The sequence below is a fragment of the Heteronotia binoei genome, chromosome 6 (genome assembly GCF_032191835.1).
Source record: "Heteronotia binoei isolate CCM8104 ecotype False Entrance Well chromosome 6, APGP_CSIRO_Hbin_v1, whole genome shotgun sequence".
Classification (NCBI taxonomy): domain Eukaryota; kingdom Metazoa; phylum Chordata; class Lepidosauria; order Squamata; family Gekkonidae; genus Heteronotia; species Heteronotia binoei.
The window spans coordinates 134,819,870-134,839,759 of NC_083228.1; the positions used below are offsets into that span (position 1 = coordinate 134,819,870).

The 19,890-nt window shown below is 49.0% G+C and overlaps 1 protein-coding gene across 1 annotated transcript in view; it reads left to right on the forward strand.

Moving 5' to 3' along the window:
- The window catches only part of CHRD (chordin), a 104,512-nt gene that overhangs the window by 37,894 nt on the left and 46,728 nt on the right, over positions 1-19,890 (forward strand). The window contains 5 exon segments of the mRNA XM_060242720.1: positions 3,224-3,373; positions 4,606-4,723; positions 13,223-13,319; positions 13,613-13,754; positions 16,616-16,756. Of these exon segments, the coding sequence (XP_060098703.1) occupies positions 3,224-3,373; positions 4,606-4,723; positions 13,223-13,319; positions 13,613-13,754; positions 16,616-16,756 (648 nt within the window).

A 19,890-nucleotide genomic window follows, 5' to 3' on the forward strand; every position in this document is an offset into this window, starting at 1 on the left:
ACCCCTGATGAGGCCAGTCCTCCAAGCGCTTACAGTAGGCCCTGTAATAAGAGCCCTGTAAGCTCTTGGAGGATTGGCTACATCATGGGGGTGTGACCTTATATGCAAAGGCGTTCCTGCTACAATAAAAACTCTGGGCAGGAGAGAAATGAATCTTCCTGGGGTGGGGGTTCCAAAGGGATGGGGCTGTGGCTCAGTGGTAGAGTGTCTGCTTGGCGTGCAGAAGGTCCTAGATTCTATTCCTGGCATCTCAGCTGAAAGGACCGAGTAGGAGGTTAAGTGAAAGACCTCTGCCTGAGACTCTGGAGAGCTGCTACCAGTCTGAGTAGACAACACTGACCTTGCTGGACCAAGGGTCTGATTCAGTAGAAGGTAGTGTCATATGTCATTCCAAAGTTTCGGGGCCACGGCCAAGAAGGCCTTTTCTTGGGTTACCAGTGAAGGCCCTTTCTTGGGTTGCCTTTCTAACCTCAGAAGGCAGGCATCCCCAAGCAGGATCGGCTCTGCCACTAGGCAAACTAGGTGATTGCCTAGGGCGCTGGCCTTCTGGGGGGCGCCAAATGTGGCACCCCCATGTGACCCGGTGACGTTATCAGTGCAGCAAGGGGCACTAGAAGTTAGCCTTGCCTAGGGTGCCAGATAGTCAAGGGTCGGCCCTGTCCCCAAGCTGCAGATAACAAAAATTTGTGCATGGAAGTGTGTGTGTGTGTGAGATCTTGCAAAGAGAGGCCAGTTTAAACCAATATCCAATCATTGTTGCTGCAATCTAATAAGAGTTCCTAGAGTTCTAAACCCTCCTACCTAGAGTTCCTAACCCTCCTACCTAGAATCATAGAGTTGGAAGGAACCTCCAGGGTCATCTAGTCCAACCCCCTAAACAATGCAGGAAGCTCACAAACAGCTCCCCCTAAATTCACAGGATCTTCATTGCAATACCCGCCTTGCCCTGAGTTAAACCCATCTCCTCCCTAGCCCAACCTGGTCTGTCCTCCTTGGCAGAGGCCGTCCAGGGCCTCAGGCGAAGGAAGAGCTTTCCCAACGCCTGCCGCCTGGGAGAATTTTTTGTCGAGCGCCTTCTCTCCTCTTAGCCGACAGCCGTAAAACCGGCTGCTTCGAGCGGCCGTTTGTCGCGTCGCCAACGGAGACGGCATGCGCCGCAATTGAGCTTTGTCGGCCTTGCCCATTTTGATAACATCGAGTGTTTTATGACTTTGTTATTTTGGGCGGTTTCATTCAACAGTTGTATGGTACTTTTAGTCCTGGGTCAAGAAGACACGCTATCGATTAATAAATCCGTGCGTTTGGCAGAGCGGGGTAGTGTGTTCTCCCATAAAAGACAGACAACGGGTTATTTTATTTTCTTCTCATTGGTCGTGTTGCAGTATTTCACGTTCCATCTCGCATTGCAGTATTTCACGTTCCGTCGCACGTGCCAAAATATCTCGGGCTGGCTGTCTCTCTGAAGCCCCTTCACACAAAACTCCCTCGTTTCATAGGGAAGGAGAGACCCGCTTCAGTCTGTGTGTTTACTTGGAGTGTGCCAAAATACTGTTATTTTCCTTTCGAGGCCAGGCCCTTGTGGCTTTGTAGCTGGAGCAGGGCTGGCATTATCAGCCCTGGGTTGGGACATGCCAGGAGATTTTTTTTGGGGGGTGGGGGTGGGGGTGGGGGGTGGAACCTACAGAGGGCAGGGAGAGATCTCAGCAGGATAATAATGCTCTAAAGCAGGGGTGGCCTAACGGGGGCTCAGGAGCCACATGTGGCTCTTTCACATGCATTGTGGGAGCTCTCGAAGTGCCCTCCACCCTGTCAGCCAACTTAGGAAAGGCATTTCTTTAAGTCACTTCTCCAAGCCAAGCCAGCCAGTGGCTTGAATAATGCATTTAATATTGCTTTCTTTCCACCTCTCCCTCCCTCCCCATATCTATCTATCTATCTATCTATCTATCTATCTATCTATCTATCTATCTATCTATCTATCTATCTATCTATCTATCTATCTATCTATCATCTATCTATCTATCTATCATCTCCTGTGGCTCTCAAACATTTGACATTTATTTTATGTGGCTCTTACATTAAACAAGATTGCCCACCCCTGCTCTAAAGACTTCCCCTTCCAAAGGAATGGGGCTGCGGCTCAGTTGTAATTTGCAGAGATCTCCAGGTTGCTCGGGGGAGGGTTGGCAACACTAAGCCGGGTGAGGGGATGCTGGAGGAAGGGGGTCCTATCCTTAACCTTGAGCTCTGTGATATCCAGGGCTTTTTTTAAGCAGGAACACACAGGAACACAGTTTTGACTGGCTTGGTGTCAGGAACGTGGCCTAATATGCAAATGAGTTCCTGCTGGGCTCTTTCTACAGAAAAGCACTGTGCAAGACAACGGTGATGTCAGGGGGTGTGGCCTAATATGCAAATGAGTTCCTGCTGGGCTTTCTCCTACAAACAGCACCACGTGAGATGATGGTGCTGTCAGGGGGTGTGGCCTAATATGCAAATGAGTTCATGCTGGGCTTTCTCCTACAAAAAGCACCACGTGAGACAATGGTGCTATCAGGGGGTGTGGCCTGATATGCAAATTAGTTCCTGCTGGGCTTTCTCCAACAAAAAGCACCACATGAGACAATGGCGCTGTCAGGGGGTGTGGCCTAATATGCAAATGAGTTCCTGCTGGGCTCTTTCTGCAAAAAGCCCTGCACAAAACAATGGCAACATCAAGGGAGTGTGACCAAACATGCAAATGAGTTCCTGCTGGGCTCTTTCTACAAAAAAGCACTGCGCAAGACAACGGTGATGTCAGGGGGTGTGGCCTAATATGCAAATGAGTTCCTGCTGGGCTTTCTCCTACAAACAGCACCACATGAGATGATGGTGCTGTCAGGGGGTGTGGCCTAATATGCAAATGAGTTCATGCTGGGCTTTCTCCTACAAAAAGCACCACGTGAGACAATGGTGCTATCAGGGGGTGTGGCCTGATATGCAAATGAGTTCCTGCTGGGTTTTCTCCAATGAAAAGCACCACGTGAGACAATGGCGCTGTCAGGGGGTGTGGCCTAATATGCAAATGAGTTCCTGCTGGGCTCTTTCTGCAAAAAGCCCTGCACAAAACAATGGCAACATCAAGGGAGTGTGACCAAACATGCAAATGAGTTCCTGCTGGGCTTTTTCTGCAAAAGAAAGCCCTGGTGACATTCGAAAACTTTTGTTGTTTTCTATCTTGCAGCCGTTCTCAGCATCCCAGAAAAGAGACCCGCTGAACCGCTTTTTGACAACTTCGAATATTTCCAGGATAAAGACGATGATTTGCACAGGAATTACAACGACCGGGCTTATCTCAGCTCTGAAGACTTGGCGCGGGATGATAGCCGCACAGGTACGGGGAAGGACCACATGCACGCCTTGAGCAGATGGGGAAGCCAGCACAAAAGGGCACGGAATGCACCTTCCTGAGACCCCCGGGTTTTGTTTCAAAACAAATATCAAGTTTCTAGCCCTTATCAGTATCCTGCAATCCCTTGGCTTTTCTGCATCTCGTTTTCCTTGCTTGGGTGTTCCTGGTGTGTGTGTGTGTGTTTCCTTGTTCCACACACGTTTTTCTCCCTTTCGTGGTCAATTCAATATCACACCGATTTATGTCCAACATAAAAACCTGCAATTTAAAACTGCAGGGAGATATGCCAGACATCAATCTGTATAATATCAACTTGGCCACTAGAGGGAGAAAAACATGTGCAGAACAGGAAATCGGGAAATAGATAAAATGGCAGCTTTGGGAGGTGGACTCGAAGGCACTATGCACCACTATAGGGTTACCAGCTCTGGGTTGAGAAATAACTTGAGATTTAGAGGATGGAATCTGAGGAGGTGGGGATTTTTTTGGGGGGGGGGAGACCTTGGTGTGATATAATGCCATAGAATCAGGGGTCGTTATGTAGAAAAATAGGTGGAGCTCATCCAGGGATTGTTATGCAGCTGCACCTACTATTCAATGGACAAGGTAGGTAGGAGGGGGGGGCCCTCAAAAAGGTTCAGGAGCTGCACTCCTGTGAGCTCCTGCTGAATTCAAGGCCTGCATAGAATCATCCCTCCAAAGCAGCCGTTTCCTGCAGAGTAACTGTTCTCTGTCTCTCAGAGATCTAATTCTTAGGGGTTGATGGGCTCTACCTGGAGGTTGGCAACTGTTCCCACTGAGGTCCTTCTGTTCTCCAAACCCCATGCTCCCCAGACTCCACCCCCAATTCTCTAGGAATTTCTCAACCCTACTGCTCCCACCACTAAATACCACCATTTTAACCTATTCTTTTTGGGGCAAAAATGGCAGTGCTTTTGCCAACTGTGGAAAAGGCCAGATTTTGAATTTGTGAGTCTGTGTCAATGCATGGGATATAGGATATATGCACTTAAGCGTGTGTGCGCAGGGTGTGTGAGATGCGAATTCTGAATGTCGATTGTTTCAGCAGTAGCGCTCTCTCACTCATACTGTCTTCGGCTGCCTTGTCTGAGTCCAGCCCGGGTGGATCGGTTCCTTTCCCTGGCCTCTGAACTGTCTCCTATCTGCTGAAGTTCTCAGACTGGGATCACCAGAATGACACTTTTGCTCCACAGATTTTGTGGCGCTGCTGACCAGTGGCTCAGAGCCGTGGGTGCCTGCGAGCAGTGCCGTAGCGAAAGGTCGGTTCTCTCTGGTCCGCTCTTCCCTGGTCTTCTCCATCAACTACGAGAGGTGGGTGCCGCCCCTCCCTGCCTTCCTCTGAAGTCCAAGGGCCCAGTTGACAGGTTCTTATAAAGAGCCATATCCTACCTACCTGAGATTGTACTCTTTCAGAATATATGTGAGTTCTCACTGAGCTTTCCCTCATTCTCATTTTAACCAGTAGCAGGGCCAGCCTGGTGTGGTGGTTAAGTGTGCGAGTTCTTATCTGGGAGAACCAGGTTTGATTCCCCACTTCTCCACTTGCAGCTGCTGGAATGGCTTTGGGTCAGCCATAGCTCTCACAGAGTTGTCCTTGAAAGGGCAGTTGCTGCGAGAGCTCTCTCAGCCCCACCCACCTCACAGGGTGTCTGTTGTGGGGGGAGAAGATATAAGATATTGTAAGCCGCTCTAGGTCTCTAATTCAGAGAGAGTGTCCCGAGAGAGAGATTAAAAAGAAAAACAAGGCCTCGTCTCCTCACAGGGTATAAATCTGCAGTCTTCTTCTTCTTTTAGTAGCAGGAATTCCTTTGCATATTAGGGCACACCCCTCTTATATAGCCTATCCTTCAAGAGTTTACAAGGCTCTAATTACAGGGCCTACTGTAAGCTCTTGGAGGATTGGCTACATTAGGGGGCGTGGCCTAATATATCAAGGAGCTCCTGATACAAAAAAAAAGCCCTGATCACTATTAAGTTACTATTTCTTCGGGGGGGGGGGGGTCTGTTCTGCATGCGTTTTGCTCCCTCTAGTGGCCGATTTGATTTCACAGAAGTTTATGTGTGGCATAAAAGCCTGCAGTTTAAATTCGCAGGGAGATAATGCTGGCTATGAACCTTTGTGACATCGACTTGGCCACTAGGGGGAGGAAAACATGCAGAACAGCACCCCACCCTTCTGAAGAAACGGGAACTCACCAGAGAGCAAAATGAGAATGGAGAAAGGACCGTTTTTGAAAAGGGTCAACAGTGATACAGCGATCTCTGCCCCCTCCCCAAGTTCTTTCTCCCCCGTAGCAACATCATGAACAGAAGCCATCCACCGCGCAATCCCAAACAGAGCAGTGTCCTTCTAACACCACTGGCCTCAGTGGATTTTGAAGGGTATAACTTTGTTTAGGATTGCACAGCGAGTGATTTTCGTCCCTGTGTGAATCAGACCTCATTATGCAGGTGAACCAGAAGAAGAAGATACTGGATTTATATCCCGCCCTCCACTCGGAAGAGTCTCAGAGCGGCTCAAAATCTCCTTTACCTTCCTCCCCCACAACAGACACCTTTTGAGGTGGGTGGGGCTGAGAGGGCTCGCACAGCAGCTGCCCTTTCAAGGACAACTTCTGCCAGAGCTATGGCTGGCCCAAGGCCACTCCAGCAGGTGGAAGTGGAGGAGTGGGGAATCAAACCCTGTTCTCCCAGATAAGAGTCCACACACTTAGCCACTACACCAAACTAGCTCTCCTGCCTGGAAAGACCCTCCTGCTTCATAAATGACTACAAGGTATTTTTTTGAGAGGGGGGGATAGGAGTATAATAATGGGATGGCCATATCTCAGTGGCCACCGCCCATCCCCCCCCCAACATCTCCAGGAATTTCTCAGGCCACAGTTGGCAACCCGACATAAGCAGGGCCTGGCAGCCAGCTGGAGGGGTGAGTGTCCAGAGAGAGAGAGATTGAAAAGAAAAACAAGGCCTCGTCTACTCACAGGAAGTTCTGACCATAGAGTTTCTGCCAGTTGCTAGAACTACCCTTATTGTATGGTCTAGCACAGGAGTGGTCAAACTGGCTTAATGTAAGAGCCACATAAAATAAACATCCGATGTTTGAGAGCTGCAAGATGTAAGCGTCAGACATTTGAGAACTGGAAGGAAGGAAGGAAAATAGATGGGGGAGGGTGGCAGGAGGGAGAGGTGAAAAGAAAGCAACTTTAAATGCATTCTCCAAGCCACCAGTTGGCTTGGCTTGAAGAAGTGATTTCAAAAGAGAAATGCCTTCTTCAAGCTGTCCAAAGGGGAGGTGGGGCTTCATGAGCCACACAATATATGTGAAAGAGCCATACGTGGCTCCCGAGTCGCCATTTGGGGACCCCTGGCCTCGGATGAGTGGCGGCCCCCACTATGGACTGATGTCAGTCTGCCTCGTGTGCCATCTGAGTGGCTTATTAATTTTAATCGAATTGTATTTTAAGTGAGTTGTGATTTATATGATGAGGCCTACCCCGAGCCTTACTGTGTAGGGGAGGGTGGGATAAAAATGCAATTAATAATAGGTAAATAATCTCTGTGGCCTGGAGATCCGGTGTTATCCCAGGAGATCTCCAGCCACCATCTGCCCATGTGGGACTGAATGGAGACTTCGTTCGTTATAACTTATGTTTGATTGTTAAAGTTTATTGTGATAATTATGAAATACATATAATATTGGGATATGTATTCTAACTTTGGACTGTTTCACTTTTAAGAGAGTTTTAGAATTAGGTTCACAAGTAGTAATTTTTAGGGCAAGATGCTTCGTTAATTTCCCCCCACAATATTTTTGGGTCGTCCTTACCGTCTGGAGGTTGTCAACTAGAACTGCTAGTACAGGGGTGTCAAATATGTGGCCCGGGGGCCAAATCAGGCTCTCGGAAGGCTCCTATCAGGCCCCTGAGCAACTGTCAGTCATCTGCTTCCTTCTTTCTTGTTTCCTTCCGCATCACAGCTTGCCTTACCAGGCTTGCTGAATTGCACAGGAGCTACAGAGCAAAACCTCTGTTTTCTCTATTGGCTGAGGCTCCTCCCTTGGGGGGGGAGCTTGCTTTGCCAGGCTCTCTCAATTGCACAGCAGAGCTACTGAACCAAGCCTCTCTTCCTTCTACTGGCTGAGGCTTTAAATATACCCAGAGCAGGAAACCTGGTCCCCTGGGGGAGGAAGGAAAGAGACAGAGCTTCTCAAAGATTTCAGGTTTTCACGGCTGGTAACATCATTAGGGTTTGTAGAATCTTTCGGGCTCAAGTGCCGTGTTCTACTGGAGAAAGTTTTCCTTCCAGACGTTTCATTCTCAGCTGCGGAGAACATCCTCAGTGGCGTTGCAGCCGGAGCAGGCGCTCAGACCTTCTTGGCTGCTGTGCATTGAGTCACTTGGCTGCTGTGCATTGAGTCACTCAATGCACAGCAGCTAAGAAGGTCAGAGCGCCCGCTCCGGCTGCAACGCCACTGAGGATGTTCTCCGCAGCTGAGAACGAAACGTCTGGAAGGAAAACTTTCTCCAGTAGAACACGGCACTTGAGCCCAAAAGATTCTACAAACCCTAAAGACAGAGCTTCCTTTGCCCAGTTCCCTGGGTCTCATGGGATAGATCCAAAAAAAGCACTTTTAGGACCGAGGGCTGTTTCAAGCATGTTTTATTTAAAGCTTTTTTAAAAATCTTCAATTGTGTTTGTCTGTGCCCTTTATCAGGTTTATATCTCCACTACCTGGTATTACATTTTATGAAGCGCATGGACCGACCTGACAAGGTCTCCTTTATGTCAGATTTGGCCCTCGTAACAAACGATTTCGACACCCCTGTAGCAAATCCCAGTTTTGGATCCCGTCAAATGCATCCCAGGCAGAAAAGCAGCTCCAGTCATGCTCGTGTTTGTATTTTTTGACTACAGCAAAAAGCCTAATTTGGGAGAAAAACGGAAGGAGGTTCAATAAACGGAGGTCCAATAAACAGTTTTAGCCTCCACATGTTCCCAGGCCCCAGATGTCTCTCTTGGCTGGGGGGCACCCGTGGGGTCTCTTCTGCCTTGGGCTCAGCTGGGGATGGGGAGCGGCAGTCCATCAATCTCCCTGCTGATTGCTCAAGCGGCCATCCCTTCTGCCTGCCTCCCCCCCAGCCCTCCTTCCTTTGCCAGGCCATAACCAAGCGGTGACTAATTCCCAAGCCGATCTCTGCGTCCAAAAAGTAGGGTTGCCAAGTCCAATTCAAGAAATATCTGGGGACTTTGGAGGTGGAGCCAGGAGACTTTGTGGGTGGAGCCATAAGCAAAGTTGTGGCAAGCACAACTGAACTCCAAAGGGAGTTCTGGCCGTCACATTTAAAGGAACTGCACGCCTTTTAAATGCCTTTCCTTCACTAGAAATAAGGATAAGGGCACCTTCTTTTGGGGCTCATAGAATTGGACCCCCTGGTCCAATCTATTTGAAACTCAGAGCGCATTTTGAGGAGAGTCATTAGATGCTGTGCTGCAAATTTGGTGCCTCTACTTCAAAAAACAGCCCCTCCAGAGCCCCAGATACCCCCAGATCAATTCCCCATTATTCCCTATGGGAATCGATCTCCATAGGGAATAATGAAGTGCCCAGCAGACATTTCCCTCCCTCCCCACCCCGTTTCTGACGACTCTGAAGCAGGGGAGGGCCTGCTCCCGCCTGGGGATTGGCATCTCTACTCCCGAGTTGCTGAACTTTCAACTTCTTCAAAGTAACACAGAGCAACTGACCTCTGCAAAGATTATGCAACCAACGGAGAGTCTGGGCTGCTTTCACAGCCATGTTATTCTACCTGCTGCCCCGCCCCCCTTCAGCCTTAAAGACGCAGACGCGCCATCCCAACTCCGCTTTCCAGTGGAGTCTGAAGCCTCCGGAGGTGGGAAGGCACATGGGGGCTGTGGGGGCGGGGCTTCCCCCTGCCGGCCAGCTGACTGGGGGCGGGAAGGAGCCTGGGAAAGCAGAAGAACCCCCGCTGGGATTGGCAAGCCTACCAAAAAAGCAACCTCTGAGGCGGTTCTTATCCCTGGCGAGGCCAAGCAGAACTGAGCTGCTGCCTATGCCCGAGGGAGGAAAATAGCAAAACAGGCTGTGGAGAGCGTGGCATCTCTGGCAGAAGCGGGGGATGCCGACTTCCAGGTGGCTGCTGGGGGCGGGGTCTCCCGGGATGATAGCTGACCTCCAGGAGACAGAGGTGGCTTCCCGGGGAGAAAATGGCTGCTTTGGAGGGGAGAGCCTATGGCAGGGGTGGCCAAACTGTGGCTCTCTTGAAGCCCCCCACTGCCCTGTCAGTCAGCCTGGAGAAGGCAGTTGTCTCTTTAAATCACTTCTCGGAGTCAAGCAAGCTAGCAGTTTGGAGAATGCATTTCAAGTTGCTTTCTTTCCACCCTCCCCTCTGTGTGCCTGCCTTCCTTCCTGTCTTGTGGCTGTCAAACATCAGATGTTCATGTCTTGTGGCTCTCAAACATCTGACATTTATTTTTCTATGTGGCTCTTACGTTAAGCCAGTTTGGCCGCCCCTGGTCTATGGTGTTCTGCCCTGTTGAAGTCCCTCTCTTCCCAAACCCCGCCCTCCTCCAACTCCACTCCCCAATTCTCCAGGAATTTCCCAACTTGCAGCTGGCAACCTCGGCGGATGCCCTGTGCACAAGTTAACAGAGGATGCATGCACAACCCATAGGGTTTCCAACTCCAAACCTAGAAAGAAAAATGAAGTGTAGCCTGGACATGGAGTGTTGGAGTTGCCAACCTCCAGGTGGGGCCTGGAGGTCTAGGATCGACTCTGATCCCCAGATGCTGATTTTCTGCCCCCAAACGTTTCTCCGCTGCTCTGATCAAACCAATTGCAATATGCATGGGGATCTCTGCACCTCAAGCATTCCTGGTTGTGAAATTCCTGGGGATTTGGGGGTGGTGTCTGTGGAGACCAGGGGTGGCCAAACTGTGGCTCAGGAGCCGCACATGGCTCTTTCACACATATTGTGTGGCTCTTGAAAACCCCACCACCTCATCGGCCGACTCAGAGAAGGCATTTCTCCCTTTAAATCACTTTGCCAGGCCAGCTGGCCATGTGGAGAATGCATTTAAAGTTGCTTTCTTTCCATCTCTCCTTTCCCCCATCTATTTGCCTGCCTGCCTTCTTTCCTTCTTGTCTTGCGGCTCTCAAGCATCTGATGTTTTTTCTCTGTGGCTCTTACATTCAGCAAGTTTGGCCAACCCTGGTAAGAGACTGCATTGTGCCAGGGCTTGGACTAGAATCAACTCTGTGATTCTGTGACTGCAGTCTGGGGAGAGATTTCACCTAGAATCTATGGTATACCATAGAGCAAGGGTGTGGAAGTCGTTTCTTATGAGGGCCGGATCTGACATAAATGAGACCTTGTTGGGCCGGGCCGTGTCAGGTTGGGCCATGTGTGTACCTATTTAAGATTAGGTAGCAGAGATATAAATTTTATAAAGAACACAAACGAAAACCCTTAAAACATGCTTAAAATATTAGCACTGATTGGACTTAAAGATGCTTTCTTTGTATTTTCTCCCATGGGATCCAGGGAACTGGACAAAGGAAGCGCTGGCACTTTCCTTCCTTCCCCAGGGGACTGGGAGGGGGAGGAGCCTCAGCCAATAGAAGGAAGAGAGGCTTGGCTCAGTAGCTCTGCTGTGCAATTGAGCAAGCCTTGCAAAGCAAACTGTGATGCAGAAGGAAGCAAGAGAGAAGAAGAAGGAAGCAGATGACAGCCAGTTGCTCGGGGGCCTGATAGGAGCTCTCCAGGGGCCTGATTCAGCCCCCAAACTGCATGTTTGACACCCCTGCCATAGAGTTTTCCGTCTGAAGCTGTCATTTCCCCCAGGGGAAGTGATCTCTGCAGTCTGGAGATGACATAATCCTGGGAGATCTCCAGGCTTTACCTGGAGGTTGGCAACCCTGACATACAAACACATGCGAATGGGTCCAGCCCACCCACCCCAGTGGGCTGCTCAGAGGCGAGCCTGTAATGGAAATGATGCCCAGCTAGCAGCGAAGCCTCGAAAACAGAAGAACGAAAGTTTCCTTTTGAATCCAAGTCGCCTGGTGTGGTTTAGTCAGACGATGCTATAAAATGCAGGCTGCCATAATGATAAAATTTACCAACCGCGTTTGCAAAGAGCTGGCCTGACACGGCGGTTGTGACAAGAAAGGACCTTCGGCATCTCGGCAGGGGGGAAAACATCCAAATTGAGCAAAATCATTAAATTACCGGTTGGAAGACAGGGACCGGAAACATTTCAGCGTAATTGGCACCCTTTGGTTGACTTCTGGGAAGCAGTAAACGGAGAAGGATGCCTGTCCCTGCTTTTCAAGATTATAAAAACGAGGGGGATGCCTTGCAAGATGATGGAAATGTTTGCAGGCTTCTGTTCTGCAGCCTCTTGTATAAAGGAATTGAAAAGGAAGGGATTTGAAAACAGATCAGCCAGTATCATAATGCCCCTGTATAAATCGATGGTGCGGTCTCATTTGAAATACTGTGTGCAATTCTGGTCACCGCACCTCAAAAAGGATATCATAGCATTGGAAAAAATGCAGAAAAAGGCAACTAGAATGATTAAAGGGTTGGAACACTTTCCCTATGAAGAAAGATTAAAATGCTTGGGGCTCTTTAGCTTGGAGAAACGTCAACTGCAGGGTGACATGATAGAGGTTTACAAGATAATGCATGGGATAGAGAAAGTAGAGAAAGAAGTCCTTTTCTCCCTTTCTCACAATACAAGAACTCGTGGGCATTCGATGAAATTGCTGAGCAGTCAGGTTAAAATGGATAAAAGGAAGTACTTCTTCACCCAAAGGGTGATTAACATGTGGAATTCACTGCCACAGGAGGTTTAAGACCAATGAGTGCTAATGTTGTAAGCATGTTTTAAGTTTTTAGAAAAATCTTTAATTGTGTTTGTTTGTGTCCTTTATAGTTTATATCTGTGCTATCTAATCGTAAATATGGCCCGCCTGACAAGGCCTCATTTACGTCAGATCCGTTCCTCATAACAAATGAGTTTGACACCCCTGCTTTAATAATAATAATAATAAATTTATTTTTGTATCCCGCCCTCCCCCGCCAAAGGCAGGCTCAGGGCGGCTAACACGGTATATACCATGATAATAAATACAATATTACAACAAACAATTAAGCGATTAAAACAAGTAAAATTACATTCATAAGTTAAGTTAAAATTAAATAAACAGTTAAACCATTGTAAATTATACATTTCAGTGCTACAGTTCAACTAAGAAGGCTAGATGTCATTTCCCGGGTTTCATCTTAATGCAAGCTGAAAGAGGGCAGTTTTACAGGCCCTGCGAAACTGGTTTAGGTCTCGCAGGGCTCGCACCTCTTCTGGTAGTTGATTCCACCATTGGGGAGCCATAGTTGAGAAGGCTTGCTCCCTTGTTGATTTCAATCTAACCTCTCTTGGTCCAGGGACTTTTAAAAGGTTTTGAGAACTAGATCTCAGTGCTCTCTGAGGGACATTTAAAGTTTCGTGTGGCCAATAGGACTTTCCTTTTGCTGTCTTTTAAGACTTGTGGGAAACCAGGACAGAAGGAGCGTTAGCTGTTCTGTCCCTTAGGGCAGGAGGGGGGGCAGTTGGGATGACCAGGAAGGGCAGGTGATGCCAGGCATCAAGAAGCGGAGGCAGCAACAGACAGTGGAGAAGGGCAGCAGTCTCAACTGAACTTCCCCGGAAGCTAGAGTTCACTGCGGTACAGGTCAGGGCCAGTACCTCCTCCACCCGCTTGCCCAATTCTGCCTCTTCTTCCACAGGCTAGCCCAGCCCAGCCGAGTCCGTTTCACAGAGCCTGAAGGGACAGTCCTCTTCGAACACCCCGTGCAGAAGGGCACCTCTCCCCAGGACAGCATGGTGAGTGGGCCACGGGGTCGCCCACCTCCTTCACCCTTTCCCACGTGGTGTCTGGATTCCTAACTGCTTTATTGTTGCTCTAACATGTATTGAGTGGGAAAACCGTAGGAGGCACGGTACCTTCCGCCAGCCGGAGTGGCTCCATGGCAATCCTGCGCATCACTTCAAATGTGCAGCGAGCACATTATGCGGCTCAACAGCGCACCGAGCGTGCATCCAGTCTGTGGATTTGCACGAAGGGGGGTGGCCTGATAACGTGGATCTCTCCACCCCCTCCTGCTTCCCCTCTACAGATCTGTGGCGTCTGGCGGAACCTGCAAAAGTCCTCTGTCCGGCTGTTGAAGGTGGACCAGCTGCGCATCTCCCTGGTCACCAAGTCCCACCCCGCGGGCGAGATCCGAGGGAAAATCATGAAGCACCGGGCCCTCCTTGCAGGTAAACCAGCATCTGGGGCCTTAGTAGACAAGACTGCCCTTCAGGGCTTTTTTTTGTCACAGGAGCTCCTTTGCATATTAGGCCACACCTCCCTGGTGTAGCCAGTCCTCCTGGAGCTTTCAGTAGGCCCTGGACGAAGAGCCCTGTCAGCTCTTGGAGGATTGGCTGCATCAGGAGGGTGTGGCCTAATACGTAAAGGAGCTCCTGCTAGAATTCCACCCCTGCCTTTGCATATTAGGCCACACCTCCCTGGTGTAGCCAATCCTCCTGGAGCTGACAGTAGGGCCTGTACTAAGAGCCCTGTAAGCTCTTGGAGGATTGGCTACATCAGTGGTCTCTCTGATTCAGTACAAGGCAGCTTTGTGTGATCCAGTCCAGGCAGAGGGATAAGACCCGAATTCTGAATCATGTGAAGCTGTTAGGCTGTGTAACATTGTTAATCAGGACCCCGAAAGGAAGCTAGACACAAATTTTCTTTGAAAGTGTTTGAAAGGAGTATATGAAGTAGAGTTTTTCTGGAAGGAAATCTACCTTACCTGATGAAGGGCCACTGACTGAAACACGCTTCGACATCCGGAAATCGCATAGTGGGGGGTTATAATTTGAGGCTACTCGTCTGGAATTATATTTTGAGGTTACTTTCCAAGAATATGCATTCATCTGAAGACAACAGTGAACAACATTAAGAGACTGCTTGAGTTAAGGGACTGCTTGGTTGGAAGGACTGTATTGCAAATACAGTTGGTACTAAAAGGATTGTGTCAGTATTTGTCGAATATATTTCTTTGTACATTTGTACTTTTCTCCCTTTCTCACAATACAAGAACTCGTGGGCATTCAATGAAATTGCTGAGCAGACAGGTTAAAACGGATAAAAGGAAGTACTTCTTCACCCAAAGGGTGATTAACATGTGGAATTCACTGCCACAGGAGGTGGTGGCGGCCACAAGTATAGCCACCTTCAAGAGGGGTTTAGATAAAAATATGGAGCACAGGTCCATCAGTGGCTATTAGCCACAGTGTATGTGTGTATATAAAATTTTTTGCCACTGTGTGACACAGAGTGTTGGACTGGATGGGCCATTGGCCTGATCCAACAGTGCTTCTCTTATGTTCTTCAGTGACACAGAGTGTTGGACTGGATGGGCCATTGGCCTGATCCAACATGGCTTCTCTTATGTTCTTCAGTGACACAGAGTGTTGGACTGGATGGGCCATTGGCCTGATCCAACATGGCTTCTCTTATGTTCTTCAGTGACACAGAGTGTTGGACTGGATGGGCCATTGGCCTGATCCAACAGTGCTTCTCTTATGTTCTTCAGTGACACAGAGTGTTGGACTGGATGGGCCATTGGCCTGATCCAACATGGCTTCTCTTATGTTCTTATTATATATATTTTTGTAGCGTCATTGAACACAGTGTTTGGGTTTGTTGTATTTGAGATATTTTTACTGTGCTTCCCCCCCTTTTGTTACTTTAGGGCTTTTTTTGTAGCAGGGGCTCCTTTGCATATTAGGCCACACACCCCTGATGTAGCCAATCCTCTAAGACAGGGGTGGCCAACGGTAGCTCTTCAGATGTTTTTTGCCTACAACTCCCATCAGCCCCAGCCAGCATGGCCAATGGATGGGGCTGATGGGAGTTGTTAACAAAAAACATATAGAGAGCTACCGTTGGCCACCCCTGCTCTAAGAGCTTACAGTAGGTCTTGTAATAAGAACTCTGTAAGCTCTTGGAGGATTGGCTAGATGTGTCCTAATTAGGGGTGGAATTCTAGCAGGAGATGCTTTGCATATTAGGCCACGCCCCCTGATGTAGCCAATACAAGTTGATGGGGTGTGAACTGGCAGAGACTGACCAAGAGAGAGATCTTGGTAGATAACTCACTGGAAATGTCAAGACAGTGTGCGATTGCAATAAAAAAGGCCAACGCCATGCTGGGAATTATTAGGAAAAGAATTGAAAACAAATCAGCCAGTATCATAATGCCCCTGTATAAATCGATGGTGCGGTCTCATTTGGAATACTGTGTTCCATTCTGGTCACTGCACCTCAAAAAGGATATTATAGCACTGGAAAAAGTGCAGAAAAGGGCAACTAGAATGATTAAAGGTTTGGAACACTTTCCCTATGAAGAAAGGTTAAAACGCTTGGGGCTCTTTAGCTTGGAGAAACGTTGACTGCAGGGTGTCATGATAGAGGTTTACAAGATTATGCATGGGATGGAGAAAGTAGAGAAAGAAGTCCTTTTCTCCCTTTCTCACAATACAAGAACTCGTGAGCATTCACTGAAATTGCTGAGCAGTCAGGTTAAAATGGATAGAAGGAAGTACTTCTTCACCCAAAGGGTGATTAACATGTGGAATTCACTGCCACAGGAGGTGGTGGCAGCTACAAGCATAGCCAGCTTCAAGAGGGGGTTAGATAAAAATATGGAGCAGAGGTCCATCAGTGGCTATTAGCCACAGTGTGTGTGTGTGTGTGTGTGTGTGTGTGTATATTTGGCCACTGTGTGACACAGAGTGTTGGACTGGATGGGCCATTGGCCTGATCCAACATGGCTTCTCTTATGTTCAATCCCCCAAGAGCTTACAGGGCTGTTAGTACAGGGCATACTGTAAGCTCCAGGAGGATTGGCTACATCAGGGGTGCGTGGCCTGATATGTAATGGAGTTCCTGCTACAAAAAAAAGGCCCTGGGGCTTGTTATTTTATTTTCGACTGAAGACTGAGAGTGTTTTAAATTCTTTCGGTAAGCTGCCAAGAACCACCCAGAAGAGCATTAGAGTATAATAATCAAGTCACCCCTCAGCTCCCCACACAAGCCGGTGATGCGCTGTTGCCGTTCCTCTCCATTCCAGAAACGTTCAGTGCGATCCTGACCTCTGTGGACCCCACCCACCTGGGCATGGGGGGCATCGCCATGCTGACCCTGAGCGACACGGAGAACAACCTGCACTTTGTCATAGTCACCAAGGGCCTGCTGGAGTCGGCAGACAGGAGTGAGTCGGGGACTTGGGCTGGCAGACTGATGGGCACCGCAGGGGGGCACACACTCAATTAAAGCGTAGACAATGTTCCCTCTAAGCTGCAGAGTCTCGTGAGCAAAAATTCTACGTTGCGAGCTACTGGCATTAAAAAGTGGTGAGCTCCTGCATAAATTAGCGTGCTCTGGGGTCATCTTTCCTGAGCTAAGACAAAAACGTGTGAGCTGGAGGCTCAAAATCTGTGAGCTAGCTCACGCTAACTCAGCTTAGAGGGAACACTGTTGATTGTTATGAACAGGGATCATTTTGTAGAAAAAGAAGTGCTGGAGCACATTAGCATAACTCGTTTGCATGTGCCCTGGCATCTCCAGAAGGTGTACTAAATTCTATCCGCTCAGCCTCTACCTTAAAATGCTTCTTGAATTAGAACTGTCGTAATGAAACCCATCAGACTTTTTCAGTCATTTTCTCCTATGCGGCCGCAGCGGCGTGAGGGAAATTCCCATCTGTCTGTTTGATAAGTTTTGGTTATTTTCCCTTTTTTTAATCTGGGAAAAATATTAGCAAGTTTGTCAGATCTTAAGAGTTCAGCCAAATTCTCACAGGGGGTTTGGACAATGGAGTCCAGAAGGATGTATTGGAAGGGGGCGGGGGTAAGAAAGAGAGAGCACAATAAAATTTAGGGGTTCAGTTGATGATACAGGAAACGAAGAGCTTTTAGCATCGTGCGTGAAAATCCCTAATCTTTCCTTAAAATGCTTCTTGAATTAGAATCGTCATAATAAAACCTTACTCCCATCGGACTTTTTCAGTTACTTTCCCCTATGTGGCCACAGTGGCTTGAGGGAGATTTCCATCTGTCTGCTTTATATGTTTTGTTTATGTGGAGAAACGCCATCTGAGAGTGTTGGTGCTTCATCCAAAAAGGCAGGGATCAGTAAATCCATTCAGCCGGCTTTGTAGCCTTCCCCTCACTCCCCCCCTCCCTTCCAGAGCCAAACCAACAACGCTAGGGGGAAAGTCTCCTAGAGAAGCAGGAAGTGCTGTTGTTCTTGCCATGTGCTAGGCAGGAAGAGTTTCGCAGTTGGAAGCCAGCGCTCGAGCGAGCATGTGGTGAGCAATGGAGGCTCCTGCCTGTGGGGGAGGCCTGCTCAGGAAAATGAGGCCTCCAGGCAGGCAGACTAAGTAAGTACTTCACAAGACAGGGCAAGTTTAGATCAGGGCCAGCCGGATGCGTTTATAATCAACTTTATTTTGTTATGCTGTTTGCTGTGCTGGGCTTTGCTGTGCTGGGCTGTGCTGTGCTAATTTTGTAGATGCAACTGCTTTTGTTTTGGTGTTTTTCTTTTCCTATATTTTTCTCTTTTAAATAAATGTTTTTTCTGTTTTAAATACTGGCAATCTCTGTACCACATAGATCCCCAAACCGCTTTAGACCACGCTGTGTGGAGAAGGGGGCCCCGGGTAAGAAGGGGGAAGGCATGCAGTTGGATAAGGTGCCAATCCTCCAGGGGTGCCCCAAAGAAGTGCTGAGGTCTCTGTGAGACCCAAGTGCAGGGTGGCAGAGGACCTTGAGGCTTAGCCTCATAGCTGGAGAGGGGGATTGGGAGTCCTGTTCCTCTCAATCGGAACCCCGGGACTGAGCAGGTGGTGGCAGCGAGCCCAAGGGGCAGGAGGAGGAATAGCTCCCTCCAGGAGTTGGCGACTCGATAGGGAGCTGACGGGACCGGGTCTGAAGGCAGAATCGGGCCGGTTCCGTCACACTTGGCGGCAGCGGTGGGATAAGAACAAACAGAGAACTTGATTGGCCAGGCATTTTTGGGTTTTTTTGATACGTGCAAGCACCCAGAGAAAGCAACAGAGGTTTTGTTTTATTTTCGGGTCAACTGGAGTAGGGAAAGTTTAGCTAGTTAGGATGGAGCGTGCTAAGAGGCTGGAAATCCTGGAGATGACAAAGCCACAGCTCCAGGAAGAGTGTGCAAAGCTCGAGCTGGAGTGTGACAACCTGACTGTAGTAGATATGCAAGACCTCCTGTTGGAGTATCATCAGCATGCAGGGGCACTTGCAAAAATGTTCCCCACCCAGTCAGAAGAACTCTTGCGGTTACGGTTGGAATTGGCAAGAATCCGTACCAAGGCATACCAAGAGCGCAGACAGGAGGAACGAGAGAGAGAGGAACGACAAGCAGAGAGGGATGCGATCCGCAGACAGGAAGAAGCAGAGATCCGCAGACGGGAACAAGAAGAGCAACGTCGCCATGAGCTTGAGGTGCTACGTCTGGAAGTTGAACTAAGCAAAGAGATCCAAGTCACGCCCAAAGACTTTGCAGTGTACAAGGAGGGAGAAGACCCCTCCACATACCTCTCCAACTTTGAGAGGGCAGCCAAACAGTGGGGGATTGCAGAGGAGGACTATATGTCTTACCTCTGTAGCAACCTGACTGGAGAGCTTTCAGCCATCTATCACAGCATGCCTATGGAAGATGGGGGGATAACTTTTGCGGCCTATAAGGCCACTGTATTTAAAAGGTTTAAACTGGGGCCAGACCACTCCCGAAAGCAGTTCAGGGGTTTGGCTCCACAAGAAGGTAAATCCTATTCTGAATGTGGGGTAATGAAGGAACAAACAGTTCCAGTGTTATTGGGCCGGGATTTGGTGGTTGGCCAGTACTCTATCAAGGCTGTACCCCGCAGCCAAACCCCCAGGGGAAAGTGGGAGGAGGAAGGCAACTTTAAGGAAGCCGCCTCACCACCAACCAGGGAGGGGGAAATAACCCAGGTTACTGAGGACGAAGAGAGGGCAGTCACCCAGGAGGGGGAGGGCCAGCCTATCTCAAGCCCTGGAGTAGGGTGTTCCCAAGGGGAAGAGGGGTGTAGCTTTCCCCAAGTGCAGCAAGAGGCTGTGGATGTTCCTAGCGAGGAAGGGAACCTGTCTAGCGTAAAGGATGTGAATGCTGAAGAGACCAAGGTGGAGAGTGGAGATTTCACAGGAGGTTCTGAGAGCAGCAAGGCTAATGTGGGCTCAGAGGAGCACATTGCTGAAGGCTTGGGGGGACGGGAGCGGTTCCAGAAGGGGGTCCGGAGCGGCCTTAGGTTGGAACCGGTTCACCAAGTAGCTGTGGATCAGGAAGTGGGATCGTCCGAGATGC